General features: G+C 41.4%; 1 protein-coding gene across 1 annotated transcript; it reads right to left on the reverse strand.

The window, feature by feature from the left end:
- Window positions 1-852: 852 nt before the first annotated feature.
- On the reverse strand, window positions 853-8,758 carry btg1 (B-cell translocation gene 1, anti-proliferative). The gene is made up of 2 exons (XM_034235792.1): window positions 8,332-8,758; window positions 853-5,109 (listed from the first exon to the last, which is right to left on the reverse strand). Exons 1-2 carry the CDS (start codon window positions 8,474-8,476, stop codon window positions 4,709-4,711), a joined length of 546 nt encoding a protein of 181 aa, XP_034091683.1. The 5' UTR covers window positions 8,477-8,758; the 3' UTR covers window positions 853-4,708.
- Between the last annotated feature and the right edge of the window lie 14,080 nt (window positions 8,759-22,838).

The following is a 22,838-nucleotide window of genomic DNA, read 5'->3' on the forward strand; positions in this document are numbered from 1 at the left end:
AAACACAAGCCCAGTCACCTTCCCCCCCACGCCCTCGGCTCCTGCTAAACCAGCTCTTCTCACTCAGTCCTTTGTCTGTGTGTCAAAACGAGCCAAATGCTTTTCTTTTTCGTCCTGCTGCTAAGCAACCAGGGGGATTGAGAGTGCTACAAAGGATTGCGGTCTTAATCACAACTCTGGGTTTTTGCGGAGTCAGCTGGTTCTGTTGCAGCATTATTGTGCATATCGGTGTTCTGGCAAATTTTGCACTTATGAGGTTTCTAACAAAATCCTTGCTGATAGTACCATCTGCTGCATCTTTTGATATAAAATGGTCAAAGCACTGGCAGATCTATTTGGATAGGCAAACATTTTTTCCAGTTGCTCTCAAAATATCAATATTGACTGACAATCATTGGGCAAGTTGTTCAAACTGAAATGATAGCACAATTTGAGCCTGAGTCTTTTTTAATAAATCAAGTTCAACAGAGCCACTGTAAGCTGTGTAAAAGGGTTAGGTGCTTATGTTTTATCATCCTGAAAATCAAAATACAAAGTGCAGTTTACTGCCCAAATAGAGGAATGTGTGTTAGTGAGTAAGAAGAATTGCTCTTGTTCTCTAGTCCTTTTCCCCACAGCTGTCCCCTTTAGTCACCTAAACTGAGAGGTCAAATGCCAATGAGGGCCACATCACGAGGGTTTAGCTTTGTGTAGCTCTTACTGTATAAGAAACATAATTCATGAGGTAAATCATTTATTTAAAAAGTACAAGCCTGTACAATTTAATTTAATAATTAATATGTGCCTTTTATTCAGAATTCTAAAGACAGCATGTAATAATCCTGAGTGAATAAGGACACATCTCACAGGGGATATGATGCCAAGATAGGAAATCTTTTATTACAGAGAAAAAAAACTTTTCTTCCAAAATATAGAAATCTGTACAACTTCCGCACAATCAATTTACATGAACTGTACAAATTTACAGCAGTTCATCACAACATACCCAAGGAAAAGAAACTGAACACAATAAAGATGTACTGACATGAGATCACAAGATAGACAGCTTTTCTTCTTGGGTAAGCTCAGATTTTTTTGTCTATTTTCTGGTTTTTGTACGTAAATAGCAAAAAAAAAAAGGAAAGAACTGAAAAGAAATAAAGAAAAAAAAACAAAGGATACGTCTACACTTATAGATCATGGAAACTAATATTTTTTTACCAAACAACTTTGGTCCTTGCCAACACTCCCATCACAAATGGCTTCACTTACGAAAAGCATTATCCATGTTAAAAGATGAAATACAAAAAGGAATAAATTTAAAAACACCTCAGGATAGCAATTATTGGCACTTCCCATGTGTAATGTTATGTACTATACCATATGTTGTACAGTTACAATACATTCTACAATATGTAAAACACCTCAAATGTGAAAGTGGCAATAATTCAACTAATCGATGACAAGTTTGACGACAACATCAAAAACTAAACTGCTGTTCCCTTCCGGTTTCATGTCTTAACATGCACAACTCCTCCACAAGGGTATTTATTGAATGTCTGAGGCCTGAGTTTGGCAATACATTCCAGGAGACTCCTCGTGTCTCAAAAAAAGTGTCACACAACTTCAACTTGACATTTAGTGCATTTTATGTGCTATTTTCCTCTGACTACTGCACTCTCACGACATTTCTGTAACCTATGTGCGCACAAGCTGAATGGATGCCATTGAAATAATATATTACTGAGGACTTAAACCATTTTGGGTGGTGGAAGGTGTCGAATAGGATTTGGGTTGGATTTTTTTTATTTTGTAGGTCTAAAACAAGGTCTGTTAAAAGGGGGTTGGATCACCAGACTAAAAATGGGGGGGATAAATGGGATGGCAGAGTGGAAAAGATGAGAATCTACCAGTGTGACCACAAAATACATCGAGAGAAAAGTGAGACGAGACGATCATCTCGCGTCGGAAATATAGACCAATCTCAAAACATCTTGTCACATGACATAAAAAAAGCTATTATGGAGCAGCGTGGTTTTAAAACTGGCGTCCACCAGGGAAACCGAAGCTCTGGGCTCCCATCCGAGCAAGCTCCTCTCCATCTGGCTAACATGGAATCACTGCTTTTCACAGATTGCTGAAGGGACTATCAACAGAGAACAGGGGAGGTTGGGTTAGGGGTTGCAGTGCGTCAAAGGCTATAGCTCCGTTACCCATGATCATCTCGAGCTTAGGGGGAGCTTAAACACCCATAGGTCTGGTGATGAGCGGAGAAGCAGTGCCGTGACATATTCGACCAGCGGTTAAGGCCAGAAGCCGCCACAGCATCTGTTTCAGCTCGCCGTTACCCTCTCGGACCCCCGAACCGGGAGTGAAGTGGGGGTATGTCAGACAGCCATCACAACCTTTCATATGCATGTAAACAAAGTTGGTACTCAAACTCAGTAATCAAGTGCAGCGCAATCCAGTGAGATGAAAACAATGGTCTAGTACCCTCGATTCTTCATCTTTGATCCATGTTTCCGCGTCTCTCACTAGCCCCACCCCAGTGCAGCTTGAGCATGCCAAGTGCGTGTGCTGGTTTTAGTTTTATTTGTATCCATCACTGCTGAGGGAGGGTCAAGGGCTTGGTGGGGGATTTTGAATAAGTCCAGAGAGGGGGCTGGAGGGATTTTAGCTGCCCTGGACAAAAAGAGTCCGGCCCTGGCCCCCCCTCTCTCACACCAGCTCCCCATCCCCACCTTCCTTACCCAGCCCCCCACAGCGATGGATGATGATATGTGTCACATTACGTCTACCTGCATCCACATGGGGTCCGCTAGCAGCATGCTGGCTATTGGCTGAGCAGGAGGTCTGAGCTGGGAGGTGATATGTGGCACTTGAGGCACTCTAACCCCACACCAGGAGGAGCGGGAAGGTGGGAAGCTGCCAGGCTGGAATTGGACACCTCAAGTGAGGGTCCGGGCAGGACTTAAACAGACCGACTGGCTAACATTGGTTTAAAAATCACAAATGGCTCAAAATTCATGACAACAAGGTCTTCGTAAGGCAATGCACAGATGAGGTTACGTCTCTCCTTTTACAAGACCTTGGAAATCGCACGTTAAAATAGAAGGCTGACAAGGCCTGGCGTTTTAAGTTAAAATGAATCTCTGAACAGTCGGTGCTACAGACCTCCCTTTGGCCAAAGTCTCACAGTCATCACTTAGTCCAGACCTTTCAGATTTGCTTATTTTTTTCTTCTATGAGCAACACAAATCACCATCTGTGTGTGTGTCTAGAGGGGAGGGGGGGGGGGGCTGCTTGGCTCTGCATCCTGTCAGAGCAAACAGTGCCATATGAACGGATGACAGAAGGTTTCTAACATACCACCAAAAGTACTCCACCTAAAATCAAAAGCTCTGAAATGTTCACAAATACAGTGTAAAAAAAAAGGTTGGAAATCCAGAGATGCACACTCCCAATTTAATAGACATCAGTCTATCCCAACGTGGGAGCTACAGTATGAACAAACGGCAAAAAATGCGAGGGCAATAAAAACGCGGTGAAAAGATGACATTCGAATGGATGGAATGCAGGCGATTTCTCTAAGAAGTACACATCCCACACAATCTCACGTCAAAGTGCATTCAATGTCAAATCTAACAGGGCCACATGACCGCAGTTTGGGTTAAATAGCCCCCCTTTTGCTACACTTTGAATTTTGGCTATGCATGAATTTTGGCAATGCAGGAGATAAAGTGATATGTGGAAAGGGGGCAAAATTAACACAGGAACTCTATTGTGATTTTCAACAACATTCATTAACTCGGGGGAGCGGGGGAGGAAATGGATCCCCTGCCTTTACCCCAGAAAGCTACACATACAAGGATGATGGGGGGGCGACAGTGCAACAGGACACACTGGTGCCCACAGGTTTCACAACACAGTCCACTCGCTCTGACATACTGAGAGAACGTTGAGATGAAATTGTTCTGGGGTTCGATGTTGATGAAAAGGGGAGGGGGCAAAGTTAAGACCGAACGCCTCTTTCCAGCTACAAGATAAAGAAACTAAATCCCTGTGGTCCAAAAAGGGGGTCTTATAGAAAATAGAGATACTCTCATGGGGCGTTTCTTTATCTTGAGCTTGGACTGTAAACGGCTCAGTCGAAAACCACACTTCCTCCCCGGCCAGGAAACATAACAAGTGAAAACGGCAAATTGAATAACCTCTGGATTTTGAAATTCAAGGGCTAGTTCCTGATATTAATGCCTTACAATTTAGGTTTTGGTGTTGTTCCGTGTGTTGAACATGTACCCATAATAACCACAAGTAAGAAAGTGCAAAGTCAATGAAGCCCCTTCAGAGATGGAGCTGACCACCATGTTGTTTACAGTCGAAGGGGGTAGGTGGAGCCAGTCTCCATGGGGGGGGGGGGGGGGTTCCTGGTTGGTTGGTTTAGCTGCCCCAACAGTTCCATTTCCACAAAGCCTCCTTAAAAACCGGAGTGCTCAGCTGATCCAATGACACAACAGAACGGATGATAATGGGGGGAGGGGGACAATTTAGAACAAAGGTTTCCATCACCTGGACGATAGGCCACATCCTGTTTTTTTTCTTTTCTCTTCTTTCACTATTTCCTTTCATATTCTTGCTTCAAAAAGGCTCACCCTGAATCTGGCCACATGACCTGACCAGCCACGGCATGACCCTGAACAAAAGTAGGCCGGAGTGACGGTGGGCCTCTTTAACTGGACACAGTCATCATATTGTAGGATTTGGAGGGACTGGTTCTGCCCATCACCATCATTTCCTCCTTGCAGCTGATGTGACTGTCCACCATTGGGCCCCCAGACCCGTTTCCTGAGGGGGACATGGCAGAGGACATTGCAGGCATTCCCACGGGGCAGGGCGTTGACTCGTATAGGACGCAGATGGATCCGTCCTCTCCGATGCGGTAGGAGACCTCGAAGGGGTCCACCCAGAGTGTGAGCTCACTGGGCAGCAGCGAGTAGAGCTGTTGGATGGTCAGGCCGATGCGCTGGCCTGCCTGCCCCACCAGAGGGTCCATCTTGTGGTTGATACGGATGCATCTGTAACCCGAACCCTTGCATGGCCTGTCTGGGAACCAGTGGTGCTGATATTGCTCTGCAGGGACGGAAGATGGAGAAAAAGTTTAGTTTTGGAGTGATTACTAAAAGGCTGTTTCGGATGACATAATGTGGAAAAAAATAAAAAATAATCACAAAACCTGCTCTGATGAAGGCACAGAGGGTTAGAGACGTATGCAAGAAAAATGTGCGTATATTTTAACTTCATACGTAAAAATGCTTCCCCTAACCCTTTCTTAAAGGTTAAGATTAATTAAATCTCAACACAACATTGCTGCCTGAGTGTGTAAATGTGAGTGTTCTCCAAATGTTAAAGAGTACAGCTTAATGATTTAGTAGATCCTAATCTCAAGTATTGCTTTTTCCACGAGAAGGCAACTCAAGTGTATACAAAACAAGATGAGATCTGACCGCAAATATATTATTGTAAAAGCAAAAGTGGAGTGTGACTTGCTACTAATTCAGAAAATTTTAAATTAGGGTATTGCATTCAATGTTAATCCTAAATGTAAAGGTATCCCCTGTGTTCTATTATCACAGTTTGTTCCAGCGGGTGTTCACCATGTGTCAGATTTAGCCTATGGCATATAGAAAACAAATGTTCTGATCTACACCAAAGTACAGGGTGCAGTTGTGTTAGGAAAGGAAAGAAAAACACCACAACCTGTTACAGGCCTGATAAGCAGCTATAAACAGGCGGCCAGTGGCACCCGGGGGCCTACGTGACAACAAAAAAAAGGCCATTGAATTGTCACAATCCCTCCTCTGGCTGCCGTCACTGTCACAAAGTCTCCCATGACTGGCTGAACAAAACACATCAAAAGTGTAGAAGTCCCAGCCAGCCATCTGGGACACCAGGCTCCGCCTCTTAAAGGGAAAGGACCATATTTTGTCTCTCTTTCCATCAGAGTAAAAAAATGTCATGCAGTGACTAGTGACTCCGCTCTTGGTATGCTTCAGGCATGCAAGTGGTTAAGGTTACGAGAGGAAAATTTGACGGTTCTGGGTGATTAAGGAAGCAATGTATGGCCCAGTCTTTCCATGGAAGTTCACATAGAAAAAGGAATTTTCTTTCTATTTTACATTTCTTTGTTCTGATTTTTTATCAGCCCACTTCACAAAAACACACCAACCCTCATTACTCTGTCAAAGCTCATCCATATTATAATCCCATTGTTGCAAGCTTTATTGTGGCCAAAGAAAAAACAGGGTAAGTGAAGTAGGCCAATATTCAGGCTGGGGGCCCGAAGGTCACGTATAAATGAACATGATAATACACCCTTACTCCCCCTGTGTCTTAACACAGACGGATGTATACTGGGCTGGCAGCAGAAGTTGTCTAATCTTTGAACCTAGGACACAAAGGAAGATACCTTCAACCCCCTATTCTTAAAAAAAACAGGACACATGTGGAAGAGGAGGGGGAGTAAATGAGGGTGTGCATTTTAATTAAAGAGTGTAAGAAAGACGGTTGTTTATTCATTGTATCTGATCACTTTTACTAGAGAAAACATCTGGAGATTGTATTATTAACTGGGTGGGCATCAACACAGGATGAAGCAAAGCCTTTTAACTACAATTACACAACTATGGAGACTTAAATCTGTTAATTTCCCCACTTCCTTTCGCTCAGCACAAACAAGAGCAGCCCAGCATGCCGACACAATAGTGAGTGACTGTTTTTTCCAGGCTAAAAGAGCTCAGGCAGGCCTAGTTTAGCAGCGACGAGCCTCCATAGAATTAACTTTTGCTTCCAACTCGACATTTATCTAACTAGTACTACGGTATTCCAAGCATTCCCAAATTCATTACATTGTGAGTTAAATGGCAACGTTTAATCGGGTTATGAGCACTGAAAACGTGGTGTTTCTTTCGGTGGATTTCCCCTCCATTTCCTATGTGATTACGCTGCTCCTCCACATGTAATGTCGTCCTATAGGAGCCCATCAGAAACACTTCCCCTCCCCCACCCACAGGCCTCCCAGTCGTCTCCATTCAACGTTTGCCTTGTTTACAAACACTGCTGTCAAATTGCGATGATTTTTGGTAACATTTTGCCCAATATTTTCGTCAATCATTTCCTAAAAATTACACAACGTGTTACAATAATTTACGACAGGCAGTTGCACGGCCACCTAAAACGAACTGCAGCTTGTCTTCGATTCTTACGGTGTTTAAATGTTCTTTTAGCCTAGTTTAAAGACAATACTTTCCCTAGGCTGTAGAAGAAATTTCATTATTGACGTCCAACAATGATTCTACTTAGCTGGTAAGTGCTTTCGTTTTTTCTAGGGAACATTTCCCTCAAAAAGTAATACATTCTTTATGTAGGAAATTAAGGCCATCTGCTTAATAGACTGAGGCAGATGTATGGTAGATTTAAAGCTGGAGTGTGTTTACAGCAGGAAATGAGACCCAATCCCCGAGCAGTATCTCTAATACTATATATAATATACTCTAAAACCAGTCATAATGCTAAAGTAAGCCTGTGGGAAGCTAAGAGGCCGAATTTCCTGGGAAATAAAGAGAAGGGAAGTGCTATGACGACTCCCATTCACTGTGAAAAGTAAATGTGTTGATGCCAAAACGGTGAATGGCAGGGAAAACACAATGTCACAGTTTAACTACATGGTCGACATTTGTATTGCTCAAATATCAAGTGGTTACTCACCATATAAAACACAAACAAGTCGAAAGTAATGTTTTCTATTGTGATCATTGTATAACAAAAGTTTTAATTTATTATTGTGAGTGACCCTGCATAGAATTATTTATTTCATTGCTTGTGTATTTATTGCCAACCTATTTCTAATGCATTACGTAATTGAGCAGCCTCACTGGGGCTGTTGTGCTCAGAGCTTTATCGAGCACTTCCTTGTTCGAGCCTCTTTCCAACCCCCTCCCCCTTTTCCTCTTCTTCCAAACAAAGTAACCAACCACAAATGGTCCATTTTGTGTTTTAGTGAAACAATATAATTTAGTATCAATGTAATCGTCGAGGAATCGTCGTGAACTACTCGCAGTGTTGATTCTGGCTTGTTTTTTTCCCCTCGTCGTGCGCAAACAGTGGTGCGCGTTGGTAGCGCACTGTTAGTGACACTAGAGAACAAAGAAAGGCTTTTTCTGAATCATCTTCAAACCAATTAAAAGAGTAATTTAATAACTAAATCATCCAACTGAACATAGGAAAAACATGGAAGACAGTTTATATTAAGATGTGTTTGGTGGGCGCAACGGGAGAATGTTCTCGTTTTCTTACCTGACAAAATGTCCTGTAAGCTTTGGTTGAATGTTTGGACCTGTCGGTCGTTTACGTGTCCTTTTACCCTCAGAAATCTCGACAGAAACGTCACCGCGGCGCTGATCTCAGGCTTCATGGTTCCTCGGGCACAAAGAGTATGCATTGAGAAAGACAGCGGACACGACCCGTGCGCTTTTCCTGTTTGTCTCTACGTGTTGGTCCGACTCTTCGTATTTCTCGCCACTTCTTCCGAGCAGCGATCCTTATCTGTTGGCTCTTGCGTTGTTTCTCTTGACATTTATTTCGTCGAGGTAGAGTGAAGGTTCTTTTCAGAGCAGGTCCGTGTGCCAGGACGGTACAGTGTTCGAAAATAGACGCCTGTTGTTGGTAAATAGCAGGGGGGGGGTTGGGGGGGTCCTTCCGTTCCAGGTTGACCAACCCACCGTGTAGATTTTCCTCCTCCAGAGTGAAGCTCTGTGTGTGGGGGAGCAGGCTTTTATAGCGCCCCCTCCCTCCCCACTGAGCCACACAAGCTGCTACAGCAACAACAGAGCACCAATCCCCGGCCGGCGTCCGTCTGACGAGCCGCATATAGGAGGAGAGCAGCGAACGCGTCACCATCTGAAAATAAACAGAGGCACACAGCGTGAAACCGCGACGCGTTCACAGGCTGTCGGAAATACGCGAGGTTGAAAAAAACAACAAAAGAAACCGACAACAAAGAAAACGGCAAAACTCACACCAAATGTTGTTTACAAAAAGTTGGAAACCTATAACCTTCTTACTTTAATGTATTAGAATAATAGTCCTTAACCAAGGCCTGGCAGGAAATGTAGTTTATGGTAGAAATACACAGTTACATTTAGTTTGCTGTATCCAAAATCCAACCTCGATGGATCTCTGATTGTCTTATCGTCTTATTGATTTAACTGTTAGTGGTCTGATAACCCTTTCCACACCTGGATAAACTGCAGTTAGTCACTATGCACCTCATCTTTTTAATAAACGTATATTATTTATGTTCACCACGATACTATCCAGCAATTTGCACTTCAATATGTAACTATCTACTTGTAGTTTCTCTGTATTTACATTTTGAACATACTTTAAGCATAGGGTTTTAAATGTATAGATCTGTCATGAGTTTAAACCCACTTTCCATACATGTAAAGGAAGATTTATTTGTCTCTCCTCTCCGTTCTCAATGCAGAAAGACATTCCAACAGGTTGTCCTGGTGGCCTGTTGGAGTGTAACATGCTGACCAGCTGCCTTTGTTCCATGCCATCCCCCACGTCTCTCCCCCATGTGTCTCTATAGGGAAAAACAAGAGCAAATGCAGAAACACTTTTGAGTTTTTGCAGTAGTCTTAGTTATCCAGTTGGGGGTCTGTGAGTTTATAATCAAAGTTATAGCCTATCATATCGTTGCTACCCTGTGAAAAACATTAATTCCAAAAAGAGCTAAGACCCTGATAAAGAAGTGGAAGGGTTTTTTGCCCTTTAGTTTACCCTGCAGCAGTACTCCAATGTTCCACAACGGTCTGTAATCAGGGCATATTGATGTTTCCAAATCGAGTTGAACTTTTCTCTGTTTTTTTAGGTTGATTTGTTTTCTCTTCTTTTGTTTGGTTTTAATTATGTGTGATTATTTTGTGACTACTACATTTATTGTCTTGTTGTTAGGTCTAGAAATATCATAATCTTTTAAAAGGTGGTCCACATTTAAAAACAATGTCTGCAAGATCTCAATTTGGAACAAAGAACAATGTTTATCGACAACCCTTGGGCCAAACCGATATAGAGACTGTAGGGTACTCTATGTTCAAAGTAAGGATTTTACGACTGCTTATTCACAGTTTATACCAGCCAGGATAGAGAACAGGTGTGTGTGTGTGTGTGTGTGTGTGTGTGTGTGTGTGTGTGTGTGTGTGTGTGTGTCTGTGTGTGTGTGTGTGTGTGTGTGTGTGTGTGTGTGTGTACCTCACATCAGTATATACAGTATCACCTTAGGTTCCCTTTTGCTCTCTTTTTCAGTATGTGTGTGCAAATCTGTGGGTGTTTATCCACATATGAAACAGATAGAGTCACAACCAACTGTAAAAGCACATCTGGTGTGACCCTGTCAAACACTGAGGAGGCATCATATGGCCAGGAAGCAGTGAAATCAGCTTTTTTTCTCCAGCAGCCAGTCCTTACGTGCTCATTAAAATCAGTGGAAAAGTACAGGCTGCAGTGCTTTTTTTGTTGGAGACACAGTCACGGTGACCCACTGAGAGCTCCAATCATGATGCAATCAAACAGACACACTGATTGGTTCAATCACTGACCTGAAGGTGGACAGAAACACACACAAACCTATTTGCTATGTGTGTACATGTGCACAAAACACACACAATAACCACCAGTGTGATCGAGATTTGATCACCCAAATCCAGTATTATACTTGACTTTTTTATGGAAAAATTAGAGTACTGGCAGTACTGGATATTTTGTAATTCATGGCATGAAGTTATTTGGGTACAGTCTCTGAAAAATATTTAAAATGTGTTTTTATTAGTAGAAAGTCTGTTTTTTAAATTCATGTTGCTTTAATTTGTTCACATTTTTATTTAACTTTTAACATGAGATGTTGAGAGACATGATGTTACCTTTATTTTACAAAAAAGAGATTATTTCCAACAAAGCATCATATCAAATGACATACACAGAACATATCTTTAAGAAGAGTATTTAAAACATGTTTATTCATTGTTTGTATTCAGTTTTTCTTCTGAGACTCCTGATAAATGAGAAATATGTCTTTAGAACAATACTTTTTCTTGAGTTCTATAAAATATTGTTGACATTTGGTAGATGTGTCTCCCCCTTTTCTGGCCTCTTGATATCAACCACCACAAAAACTGACTCATTTCCTGGTCATGTTAAAGGTCCTCTCATATGAGTAGGAAATCCTTAAATCAAGTACAAGTTCACACATGTGTAAACCCCCGCCTATTAGGCATTCGCAGTTTCGCCCACAGTTACGCACCACCGTGTCATTTTGTGAAATAGTGGAACGTTTCGGTGTGCTACAGAAAGCTTAGAGACATTTCCAGTTTACCGATGTAAACTATCACACCTGTTACATTTGCACATGTTGTCGTGTACAATTTCGTTTTCCACAAATGAAATGTGTTTATCTAGAGAAAACGTAGAGATCTTCACATGTAAGCTGTGATATTTCACATTACTCCAACATTCCTCTTGTTATATTCACAGCGGTGCAGTGAAATATGTTCATGTCCAGGCAAAGTACCACTAACCCAATGCGGTGTAATGTTCAAGTGAGTCTGCCATTTACCATATTGGATTTAAACAAATGTCAAAATGGACAATTACAATTGTTTTGTTAGAAATTCCTTCTACAATTTGTCTCCTTCATTCACTTCTGTTTTTTTTGGTCTCCTTTCTTCTGTTCTGTTTTTCACTTGTGCTGTAAACAACTGTTTTGTGTTAAATCAAGTAGGATACATTTGGAAATACCAGAGTGTTTTTTACACTGGAAAACCATTTTGAAGCAGACACACAATCATTTCAATCAATCCTTAAGAACAATAAATGTGTCCATATTCCATTATTATGTTGCACATTGCTATTTTAGCCCAAATATTGCTAGAGTTAATACACAATTACTATCATGGTGCACCTTTGTGAAGCTCATAGTAGCCCGTACTGTTCATAGAAGTAGTTTTAGTGAGCTACACAAGATCAAATGGTTTTCTTAAGACAATCAGGCCAGTCTGAGAAGAAGTGGTTTGAAAAGCTTCTTTGAATGTATTGAACTGGTTGATTTGTGGATTTTTTGGGTAAAATATCCCTTTAAATGTAAGATGTGGCAGAAGTTGGCCCCAGTGTCTGGAGATGATTCACAGACACCAAACAGCAGTAACAGCTGAAGGAAGTCAGCTTCTGTCCCCATTACTTCTGCATGATATCCCTCCTGGGAGTGTGGCAGAGGCTGCAAGCAGGAGATTTGCGAGCGAGTAAGATTGCACTCTTCCGCGTCACACAACAGACAAATAACTCATTACTGACAGAGTGTAGGTGTGTGGTGGAGCTTAGACAGCTCGGCCAAAAGTCAAACAGGATAAAAGAGAAAGAAAGTATACAGTATGCTACAACAGAGCGAGCTTGTGAAGGGTAGTTAAACCTGGAAAATCCCAAACCTTCTTGCAATTATATTGAAAGTAAAAGTAATCCTGAGGGCACAGTACACCTGAAACACACACACACTGCAGAAAATGTCCTGTAGCACGGGTTGTTTTCAATGTGAAGGCCACCAGCACTGGATAAAATATGGCCCTGGTTGTTGCCAGACAAAGGTGGGGTATCCTGTCGTTCCGTTGGGCCCTGGGTCAGACTAATGAATGGAGGCTTTTATCTTGAAACCGCACGTCAACTACAGCCGGGGAAAGAATGTCAGGTCAGGAGAGAAGAGAGAGACCTTGGCAGGCTGGCGTGGGCAGAGTTTTCCAAACACGCTGGTGAACCCAGACGGAGTAAATGTACATGCTTGGAAGTAAATGAAGGTAATTCAAAAGCTACATTTACACAACGCCCCAAACATTAACAGTTCAAAACATAAAAGAGACCTGAATAGCATTCCCTAATGTGCATAGATAATTATTGGTGTTTTTCTAAATGTTGGATTACGTGTCAGTGACGTGTGTCCCTTTGTGCAGTAAAAATAATTGGAATTTTTCTCACTGCCTGACCCAGTTTGCATGTTTGTGTCAACAGCACTAAAACCGGATTATATCTCAACCCTCACTTTAGTGGAAACGAAGTTATGTTTAGTTTTGAGGTGCTTGACTAGAGTGGTTCTATATACATTATAAAAGTTTTCCATTTGTTTCTGGTGGAGCTATTCTACCTTCATCTGAACACTGAAGTGGTTTTGAAACTACTGTCGAATTGGTCTGAAATGATGGTGGCTAATGTTAGCTAAATGTATTTTTAGTTCAAGTTAGATATTTTAGTATGAACGGCATAACTGAATCAGGACTTTATGACTCTATATGGTAGGAGCAGTGTCTTATGGGGGCTAATTTTAGCCAGCATTTGAACACGTAAAGTAGTTGACATGATATAAAGCTCCGCCTGTGCAATGTCATGAATTCGCCTCTCCTACAACCCCTGCTACTGTTTCATATTTCCTTGATAATGCTCTTTATCTTGTAACATTTGTAATATTTTAACTGCTGGACTTAAACTTAGAGTAAACAGTCCCAACCTTTTGTTATTTCATAGTACACAAGACTATAAAAGTGATAAATAAAATGATGAATACCCAGGCGTATAGCATTGTTATCTCCTCTCTGGAACAGCACATTCATGTTTGTTTAGAGGAGCAGAGAGCAGCTGTCTGGTCAAATGCTTATCACCATAGCTAACACAACTCTCCCACAGAGTAACATGTGGATTGCCACTACAGTAATGTAAAGCAGCATGCTCAATGGAAATGTATGTCTGAAACTGGAGTGATGTCACTGCTGTGTGAGTATATGGGTGTGGCTCAGATGGGGTAATCACCTTTCACAAATACAAGGAACTCTTTACGCCCTGCCCACTTTTTTGATCCTTAACTCATCTGAGAAAACCACAACTTTCCATGATGCTCTCTCTCTCTCTCTCTCTCTCTCTCTCTCTCTCTCTCTCTCTCTCTCTCTCTCTCTCTCTCTCTCTCTCTCTCTCTCTCTCTCTCTCTCTCTCTCTCTCTCTCTCTCTCTCACCGCTGGAGTTGCTCTGTGTGCTGTGGCTTGGCCTGGATTCTTTCACAAAAATGGAGCAAGGCCACGGAAACAGATTTTAGGTTTCTCTTAATATGTTTTTTACTACTTCTGTTTCAGCCTTAATCTGTATTTACTTAACTCATTCGGAAGTTTAAGACCAGATGGCTCTTCCAAGAAATCCCACCCCGGAGTTTTGTTTTACCATTATTCTCTTCACCCTCATCGCTCTCCAGCACGTCTTGAGTTATTCATGCTCTGTGCTTGGCAAGACAAAATGTGCCGCATGCATCGGCTTTAAGCTGGTAGGCTTAAAATGTTCCGTAGCTGTACACGTTGATGTACAAATTATTCCTTTTACCACTCATAACTGAAGCTCTCCGTTCCAAGTAATTCAGTCAGACAGTATTTTGAAGCCAAAGACAAGAATAGAGGACCTGTACACTTTGTGACTTTACACCACCATGAGTTAAACAATATAAACCCTGTATGCGTGTGTGTATGCCACTGTGTGTATTTATAGCATTGACATTTGAGATAGTGAAGGGCCTGCCATGACCAGTCATGTCCAGTTTGGAAAACTGATTCTCCAAGGCTCCCTTCTACGCCTAAATCACAGGTAAAACTGAATTAGACTGTGAAGTGACACATCTGTCATTGAAACTCCAAACTATTTCTCAATCTTTAAATATAAGCGTGTCATGATTCACACTGTAATAACTATCCTACCAGTTGTTATTGTACATTCTACCCTCATAATTTCACAATCGTGTTCCCCCTTTAAGCTGCAGGAGCGTGATATCCTGTAAGACACACCTTAGCCTTGCATAACCTATTTGGGATGACCTGCACTACCTTGTAAGGATATTCAGGCATTATTTCTCCTGAATCATCAAAACTAGACCGAGGCACTATACATGGTGCCCTTAAATACTCCACCAGAATTCAATCTGCTGAGGATCAAATACTCACCGCCTGAAGCCTTGAAAGGTATCTCTGAAATCTGTGTACAGCAGGCGTTGTAAGAACATACAATGCAATCAAATGGTGATCCAGAGTACAAAAAAAACCTTAGAAACATGCTTTGTTCATCAGTATATCTGCTTATCCTTTCACTATCCATTAGTGTAAGTGTTCCATTTGTACACCTTTGTACAGTTTTGGTTACAAATTGTACAAAGGTGTTTTGAGTGTCATTTATTTGAAAGTAAAGGAACAAAAGGTTAAAGATGGATTTGACTGATATTGTTTTTCACTTAAAATGTTACTAAAATTGTACGATATTATCTTTATCGTGAATTATTTTGTCCATGATGATCTTGAAAATCTGGTATTGGGTTCCCCATTAAGCGAAACATGGTAAACGTTATACCTGCTGAGCTACGGCATGTCATTTGAAGCATGTTGGCTTGCTAACATTAGCATTTAGCTCAAAGCTAGCACCGCCGTCTGTGACATCTTCTGTCTTGTGCCAAATCCTTTGAGCCTTTAAACAGATGTAACCCACGTGAGAGGTTGTATAATTTCTGTAAACTGTGTATGTTGTGTGTAGATTGTCACTGCAAAGATAACACACATGCCAACTGGCCGGTGTGTGTGTGGCATATTGCATGTGGCACGTTGCTGCCTTTGTGCACTCACTGACTTTTCCTGAAATTGCCAAGTTTCATGCCTGACGGCTGAGTCATTTTGCACTCTCTCTCTCTCTCTCTCTCTCTCTCTCTCTCTCTCTCTCTCTCTCTCTCTCTCTCTCTCTCTCTCTCTCTCTCTCCTCTCTCACACACACACACACACACACACACACACACACACACACACACACACACACACACACACACACACACACACACACACACACACACACACACACACTGACACGCAGACAGCCCACATAGCATAGTGTCTGACTGCAGCATGTTTGTGTGAGATAATATGCAACATTTCAATGAATATTGCATACATGTTCTTCTCACTTTATCTGGAACAGTCTTCACACACTGTAAGTCTGCTATGTGGGAACTAGACTGTAGCATCCTGTGTGCTTCGACTCAGTTTATATTAAAGACACATTGTATTAAATTGTGCCCTAAAATAATATTGCACCCTGATTGGTTGAAAAGAGGCTGTTATTTATTTATGTTTGGCTGAAAAAGACACAGATAAAGTCCCATGTTAAAGTGGAAAACTTTAAGTATTGAAGTTGTAAACATAATTTACAACAGCTTATATTACTATGACTAAGAAGATATAGCCTACTTTATCATTCCTGCAATGCGTTAAACATTTTTCACACTGTGCTATATGCATCCACACACAGATGCTCCAATACACACATGCAAAACAGGACCTATACACATGCGTCACACATGGAAGAGTCCCTATGGAGTGAGCTACCGCTATTAAAAATGTGTCCAGGTCCCCTTAGTGCTAAAATGTTAAATCAGTGCCACAGAAAACAATGTTTCCACTAATGCATATGGTAGCTAAATAGAATAACAACTCTTTTAAATGACCAGTTTTGGAAAACATTCAAATAAAATACTCTTATGGCTATTTAAGCTTATCTAGCTGGCTGGAATAGCCAAGCGTTTATACATGAGAGTAAAGTCCATCCTCGAAATGATATGAAAATATATCTGTATTCAACTCACCAGTGTTTCAGATAAACACCATATTTATTGTATCTCTGGAGAACATAATCAACTTATTATTTCTGGGTCACCATGTTCAGTTTTCACTGCCTTGTATACTCAGAAAAAAAATCAGTGCGTCATATAACAGGATTGCTCACAGTTTAACTTCAGAGACGAATAGAAAATGAATGATAAGCTTATCGTTCAGGTAGATAAGAGGGAACACATGTAGACACACACAGGTTTTATCATTGACTTCAGTCAGTTTACTGTGTCTCAACTTGGTCATCTGTCTCTCAGAGCTCCACATTATAAAGAGAGACAGAAAAAGAAAGCAGGAGTGGTGTGGGTGAGAGTCAGTGACGGTGCTAACCCGCAACATGACTCACCCTTTAAACAGCCTGGGATCAGATCCAGTCTGGGCCCATGCAAGCTGTCCTTTCACCCCCAGCTGCTATTCATGCCACAAGCTATAGTTTCACAGGGCCATAAGTGCAGAGGAGAGGAACCCAAAGCACTCTCGTTCAGTTCTGCAGATAAAAGCACAGCAGAGACTCCAAACATGCTATAGGGACTGTCGTGACCAGGAGCTGAGGTACTTCATTGTGACGCACGGGTTTGAGTTTGTTGGATTTTCCACGCTGTATCCGTGCACCGCTGCCGTCACGAAGGTCAAGTGTGTCCGTAAAATAGATACACTCATCCTTGTAGACAGTGTCAGTCATACATGTAGGGCACTTGTATGTTTCCCATGACAATTATCCAACGCTGTCATTTGGAAGTCTATCTAGAATCTACAAGAAGAGTTCACTTCAGTACCCTTTTTGTTTTGATCAAATATATACTTATTTATTAAGTTTAATTATATTTCTTTCTGTTCCCTTGTCACACCCTCAAACACCAAACCTATTTTAAACTTGTTTTAGACCTTTTTAAGTTATGCCCCCTTGTGTGATGTTTCACATTGAACTAATTATAAAAAAAAGAGTTGTTTAAAACAGATACTTTTAATAAAGAGAATGCTGCGTGAATGCATGGGAGTTAAATAAGGAGGCATTGTTTGGTAAGGAGTGGATGATTGTGATTCATTATCATTATTGTTTATTTTGGCATTGACCGATTCATGACACTGGAGCGGTTACCTGTTTTATAACATTGATGTTTTGTATAATTACATGATGAGGGATGGGTCATGAGATGGCACAAATACAATCCTTTGAACAGAAAATAGAATTAAATTGTTTTATCCTTCGAACAATTCTATTGATGTACAAAATTATAGATAATACACCAAGTTAATCAAATAAAGTGAAATGCACTGAAAGCTCCTCATGTATGATATTTAGTTCTACTGTTTGCCCAATAAATGAAATAAGGAGTAAACACCCTGACAGTGAGAAGTGTATCTTTGCTCACCTACAATTATTAGTGCCAGCTTATAATTAAAGCTGCATACGTTTGCCTTATGGGCATAACCTTTTTGACCCTTTTGTGCTGTTAATCCAGCCGGTGCCTGTCACAGCATTTCAGAGAGCACTCTGACTAATGACGTGTGAAAAAATACCAGGTATTGATCATGGTATTACCTCAATGTCTTTGCCAGCTAGCTGAGACAGGCAAACACTAACCTGGATAGAGAAAGCACAGACGTCAGCATGGAGGCATGATAAAAGGCAGATATACCTGATTTAACTGGAACGCCAAAGTTGCAGCTGCTCCTGCAACGTAAGCATGTTGAGCCAAATGTAGTGTTGTGGTGTTACAGTATTCATGCACAGAAATCTGTGTGTGCTGGTTTGTCAAAGCCTCTCGTCAGGATAAAGACAACCAGTATTTACTGTATCTGTTACTCCTCCTGTTTTAACCATTTAATCACTTCTTACTCTCCCACCTAAATAAAGCTTATATTTTTCCTTCTGTCAACAAATCCCACAAAAAACGAATGAATGAATGAATGTTGTAAATAATTAGGATACCAGTGCAACTAATGTGTATAATTTGAAGCTGAAAATAGTTCCCAACACGTTACCATAACTTTTTTTCTCCCATTTTAGTTTCCTAAACACTACAGAAAGGAGAGTAAGGTAATAAAAAGAAAGATTATGTATTTGTTGTTTACCTGACATATACATGAGGGTTCTCTGCCATGTTAAAATATACGCTCTATCTTATTCTGGCAACAAACTCCACAGATCCCACTTTACCATAAGGATATAGTTTAGGCTATTTCTGGTTGACTGAAAGTCAGGGGACATGCCGGGGCATGTTGAGGACTCACCAGACAGACAGGAAGTCTGTGTAAAGGCTGGGGTTAAAGTGGGGGTTGAACAAAAATGAACCCATTCAGCTCAAATGTCACTTAATATTCTCTGCTGTTCACCACACTGTGATCTTAACACCTGGAAGGAGGGAAGAGGATTCTGGGAGACAAATACATCTGTGTTGTCAAGTAGCATGTGTGTGGAAAAAGTGTTCTTGAACTCCAACCCAATATTAACCTATGTTCCTGTAGTTGGCATGTTGCTATGCTGGGACATGGCCCAACAGGACCTCTGAGGTGTGTGTGTGTGTGTGTGTGTGTGTGTGTGTGTGTGTGTGTGTGTGTGTGTGTGTGGTGTGTGTGTGTGTGTGTGGTGTGTGTGTGTGTGTGTATGTGTGTGTGTGTGTGTGTGTGTGTGTGTGTGTGTGTGTGTGTGTGCGTCTGCAGAGAAGGCGTTACTGACGCCCACCTTTCTTCAACCTGTCGTATTTCTCATGGCCTGCGGAGCATCGAGCATGAAACATCACAGACAGGATCCAGTGCAGAGTTGACAGGCTGGATCCAAACCTGACATGTTTAAGAAAAACAGGCCACTCTGGTGTCAGGTGAATGAGTTCAAAGGAAAAAGAGACACAGCGGGGTTTCAGTTTCTCTGTCAAAGCGCCGATTAACCTAAGCAAGCTTTAAAAAGATGCATTATTGTATGTATGTTTTAAAAAGAGGAGACAAACTGCTTTTTAAGTGTTTTCAAAGGGAACATGTGCAGTTGCCATGGTGATGTCCACAAAACGTGCTCCCATCCTCAGAGTGGGTTCAATCCAAACATCAGAAACGGCTGAGAAGTCAAGGCTGAAACACACGGGAACATTCAGAAAGAGCCTTCCTGAGGGAGGACAAATGACACCACACAGAGGAGCGCATGTCATCATGTGGGGATGTGGTGCCATTACCACCACTGACCATTAGGTTAGCCCCTGAGACTAAAGGTGGAATAACAAATCCTAAAAATCCCAACAACCAATGTTCAATAAGCTTCTCTGTCTGTTCAGCTTTTTTCTTCTTCTCATTTTTCATTTGCTTAATCTCATATCCCCACTTTCATGTTTTATCCTAAATGAATGGTTTAGTTTCTTTTGCAAACATTGTCCTGCGGGGGCCCACGCACAAAATAATCTGTTACTTGTTACTTAATAATATGTCATGTTTTTGTTAAAGATTATAATTGTTAAAAGCTAAATGCTAACATTGATATGCTATTACTTTAAAACTACATAGGGCTAAAGCTAAGGTAAGATGTTTCATAGGTGTCCAATACAGTCAAATGTTGATATTAAACCGAATGTAAGACCTGAAAACTGAAAAATCAAATACACTGGGCAGTAAACTATCTAATAAAACATGTCTTGATGTGAGTAAGTTGGAGATACACATGAATCCAGAGCCTTTTGGGAATTAATTACCTACACATTGTGATGCTAAACACTGCCACTGCTCCCACTGAGACACTTTCCACTTCCTCTTTGACACCGTTTTTAATCCCCTTGGATGCCTCACGAAAAAGGTTCAGGTGTGTGTGAGTGTGCTAAAAGAAAGAAAATAATCCTGTCTTCTGGCCATATGGCTGCCAGGCCTCTCAGGACTGCAACAAAGGAAGATAATCTGTAGTTGTCAGCTCGCGCCTCTATAGCAGCTATAGAATATGACAGGTACCCCCCCCCCCCCCCCGCCATCACCACCCCCCAGGAGAGCAGGCGCTGTGAGGGACCACACTGATCCAGGCTCAGGCTCTGACAGGCCCTGCCTCCAGCCTCTGTCTCTGCAGTAATTAAACGAGTGCCAGTGGTGAGCAGCACTCAGGAAATTGGCCCTCTGCAGCTCCTGCCTCTGCTGTCAGGGTTTCAGGAGGTGGGTACAGATGGAGGCGGCAGAGAGGAAGGCGGGTGTGAGGCAGAAAATAAAGGAAATGGCAGGAAGAGGGGAAATGGGAGAAAATAAACAAGACGAGGTGGCGGAAAGTGACAAATGGAGAGACAATATGTAGATCGAGAGACAAAATGCTGGAGGGAAATGTCCGGCTAGATGAGAGAGGAAATGAGCGGAGGAAGTGTAAATGTAACAGCCTCTCTGCTCCCTCCCACTTGTACATTGACAAGAGTATTGGAGTGATGTCATTACCCAGCACGCAACAGCCTTGTGCTCCACGCTCAGGTCAATTTGTTCTTTAAGGAGGAGGGGGAGAAGAAGATTATGTAACATTGAGAAGGACCCGGTGTCATTGAAAAGTTAGTGAGACAGCTGCAGAGGAGAAAGTTAATTAGTGTCCGGGAGACAGTGTGGCCTTGAGTCAGAGGCGCTGGAGATGGTATTTGGCTGCAATATGGCAATTGTAAAAACAGCTAAATAAATGCAATAACTTTTGATCACCTCTGAGATCTTCCTGCAGTAAATAACAACACCTTTAAATATGTTCTGAAAGGCAGTTACAAAATGTTCTTAGTCACCGTGGATCTCAGGAAAAGCCAGAGGTGGAAGAAGTACTCAAATTTAAGTAAAAGTAGCAATACTACATTTTGAAAAATACTAATAAAACTCCTGCATTGAAAATCTTACTTAAGTGAAAGTATAAAAGTATCAGCTTAAATCTGTCTGATAATGGAGTAAAAAGTACAATATTGGCTTCTAAAATGTACATGAGTAAAAGTAGCATTAAATGGAAGTACCTCAACATCGTACTTTAGTACAGTACTTGGGTACTTAGTTACTTTACACCTCTGGGTAGAGCCAGGCCCTCCCATTTGACATCTTTGAATTCCCCCAAATAAAATGTTTTTTACAAATATTAGTTTTATTTCTTAATGTTGCCCTTTTATGCTACAATCTAAATGATGTTAGATACTTAGTCAAATCTGCAAAACTGTACCGTACATGCGTCAATTACTTGTTAGACTATTTGTGATTTGCCCACATTTTGCCCAATCACAATTCAGAACACATCACGCAAGCAAATTTGTGTGCATTACAATATATTGTGGAGATATTCAGAGTTTGGATTCTGGCTGGCTATTCTGCTTTAGAAAATATAAACACCAGAAAATGATCAACATCAAGTGGCGGGTAAACTGCATTCATATTAATGAAATCTTCTGCTGCTTAATGTGCTGTCGCTCTGTGTTGTGGACATGTGTTTGCTGCTGTGGTTGGCCAAGTGTAAGGCCCTAGCAAAGTTGATTTTAGGTGTGCCTTTACGCATGCTTTTGTTTGTTGTTTGTGCTGCCGCGCACGCAATGCGTGGTTGCAAAGGTTGTGTTGGTATGTTGCAGTTTGTTTGTGCGTATTTGCAGTTGTTACCCGGCGTTTGTGTCACCGCACACACAATACTTGGTTGCTTATGTTATTTTGTATGTTGCTGTTTGTTAGTGCGTATTTGCGAGCGGCGTGCGTCTTTACGCGATATTGTTGGTGAGATACTGTACGTGCTGTAACAATTTCTTGACGCCACAAAAGTATGAAAATGTATATCTAACCACTTGGAAGTGTAAACTAAACAATTTTCACCTCTAAATGGGTTTATGGGAGGGAAAATAATGATATTTCCATCAGCCTGATCTTCAATGTGTTGCAGGGGCGGTTCTAGGGGGGGGGGGGGCTAGGGGGGGAAACACTTTTCATCTCGGATCATCAGAGGCTGTTGCATCCAAGAAAGACTGATTGAAACCTACGTTTCGAGAGACTACCACGATAATTGAAGGTGATTTAAACTATTGTATCCGTGTAATTGTAGATGTAAAGTAGAGATGTAACTGTTCATTGCCTTTATCTTTATATAAATATGGTGTTAGTGCAAACATTGCACTATAACTTAAG

The sequence above is a fragment of the Gymnodraco acuticeps genome, unplaced genomic scaffold (genome assembly GCF_902827175.1).
Source record: "Gymnodraco acuticeps unplaced genomic scaffold, fGymAcu1.1, whole genome shotgun sequence".
NCBI classification, from domain to species: domain Eukaryota; kingdom Metazoa; phylum Chordata; class Actinopteri; order Perciformes; family Bathydraconidae; genus Gymnodraco; species Gymnodraco acuticeps.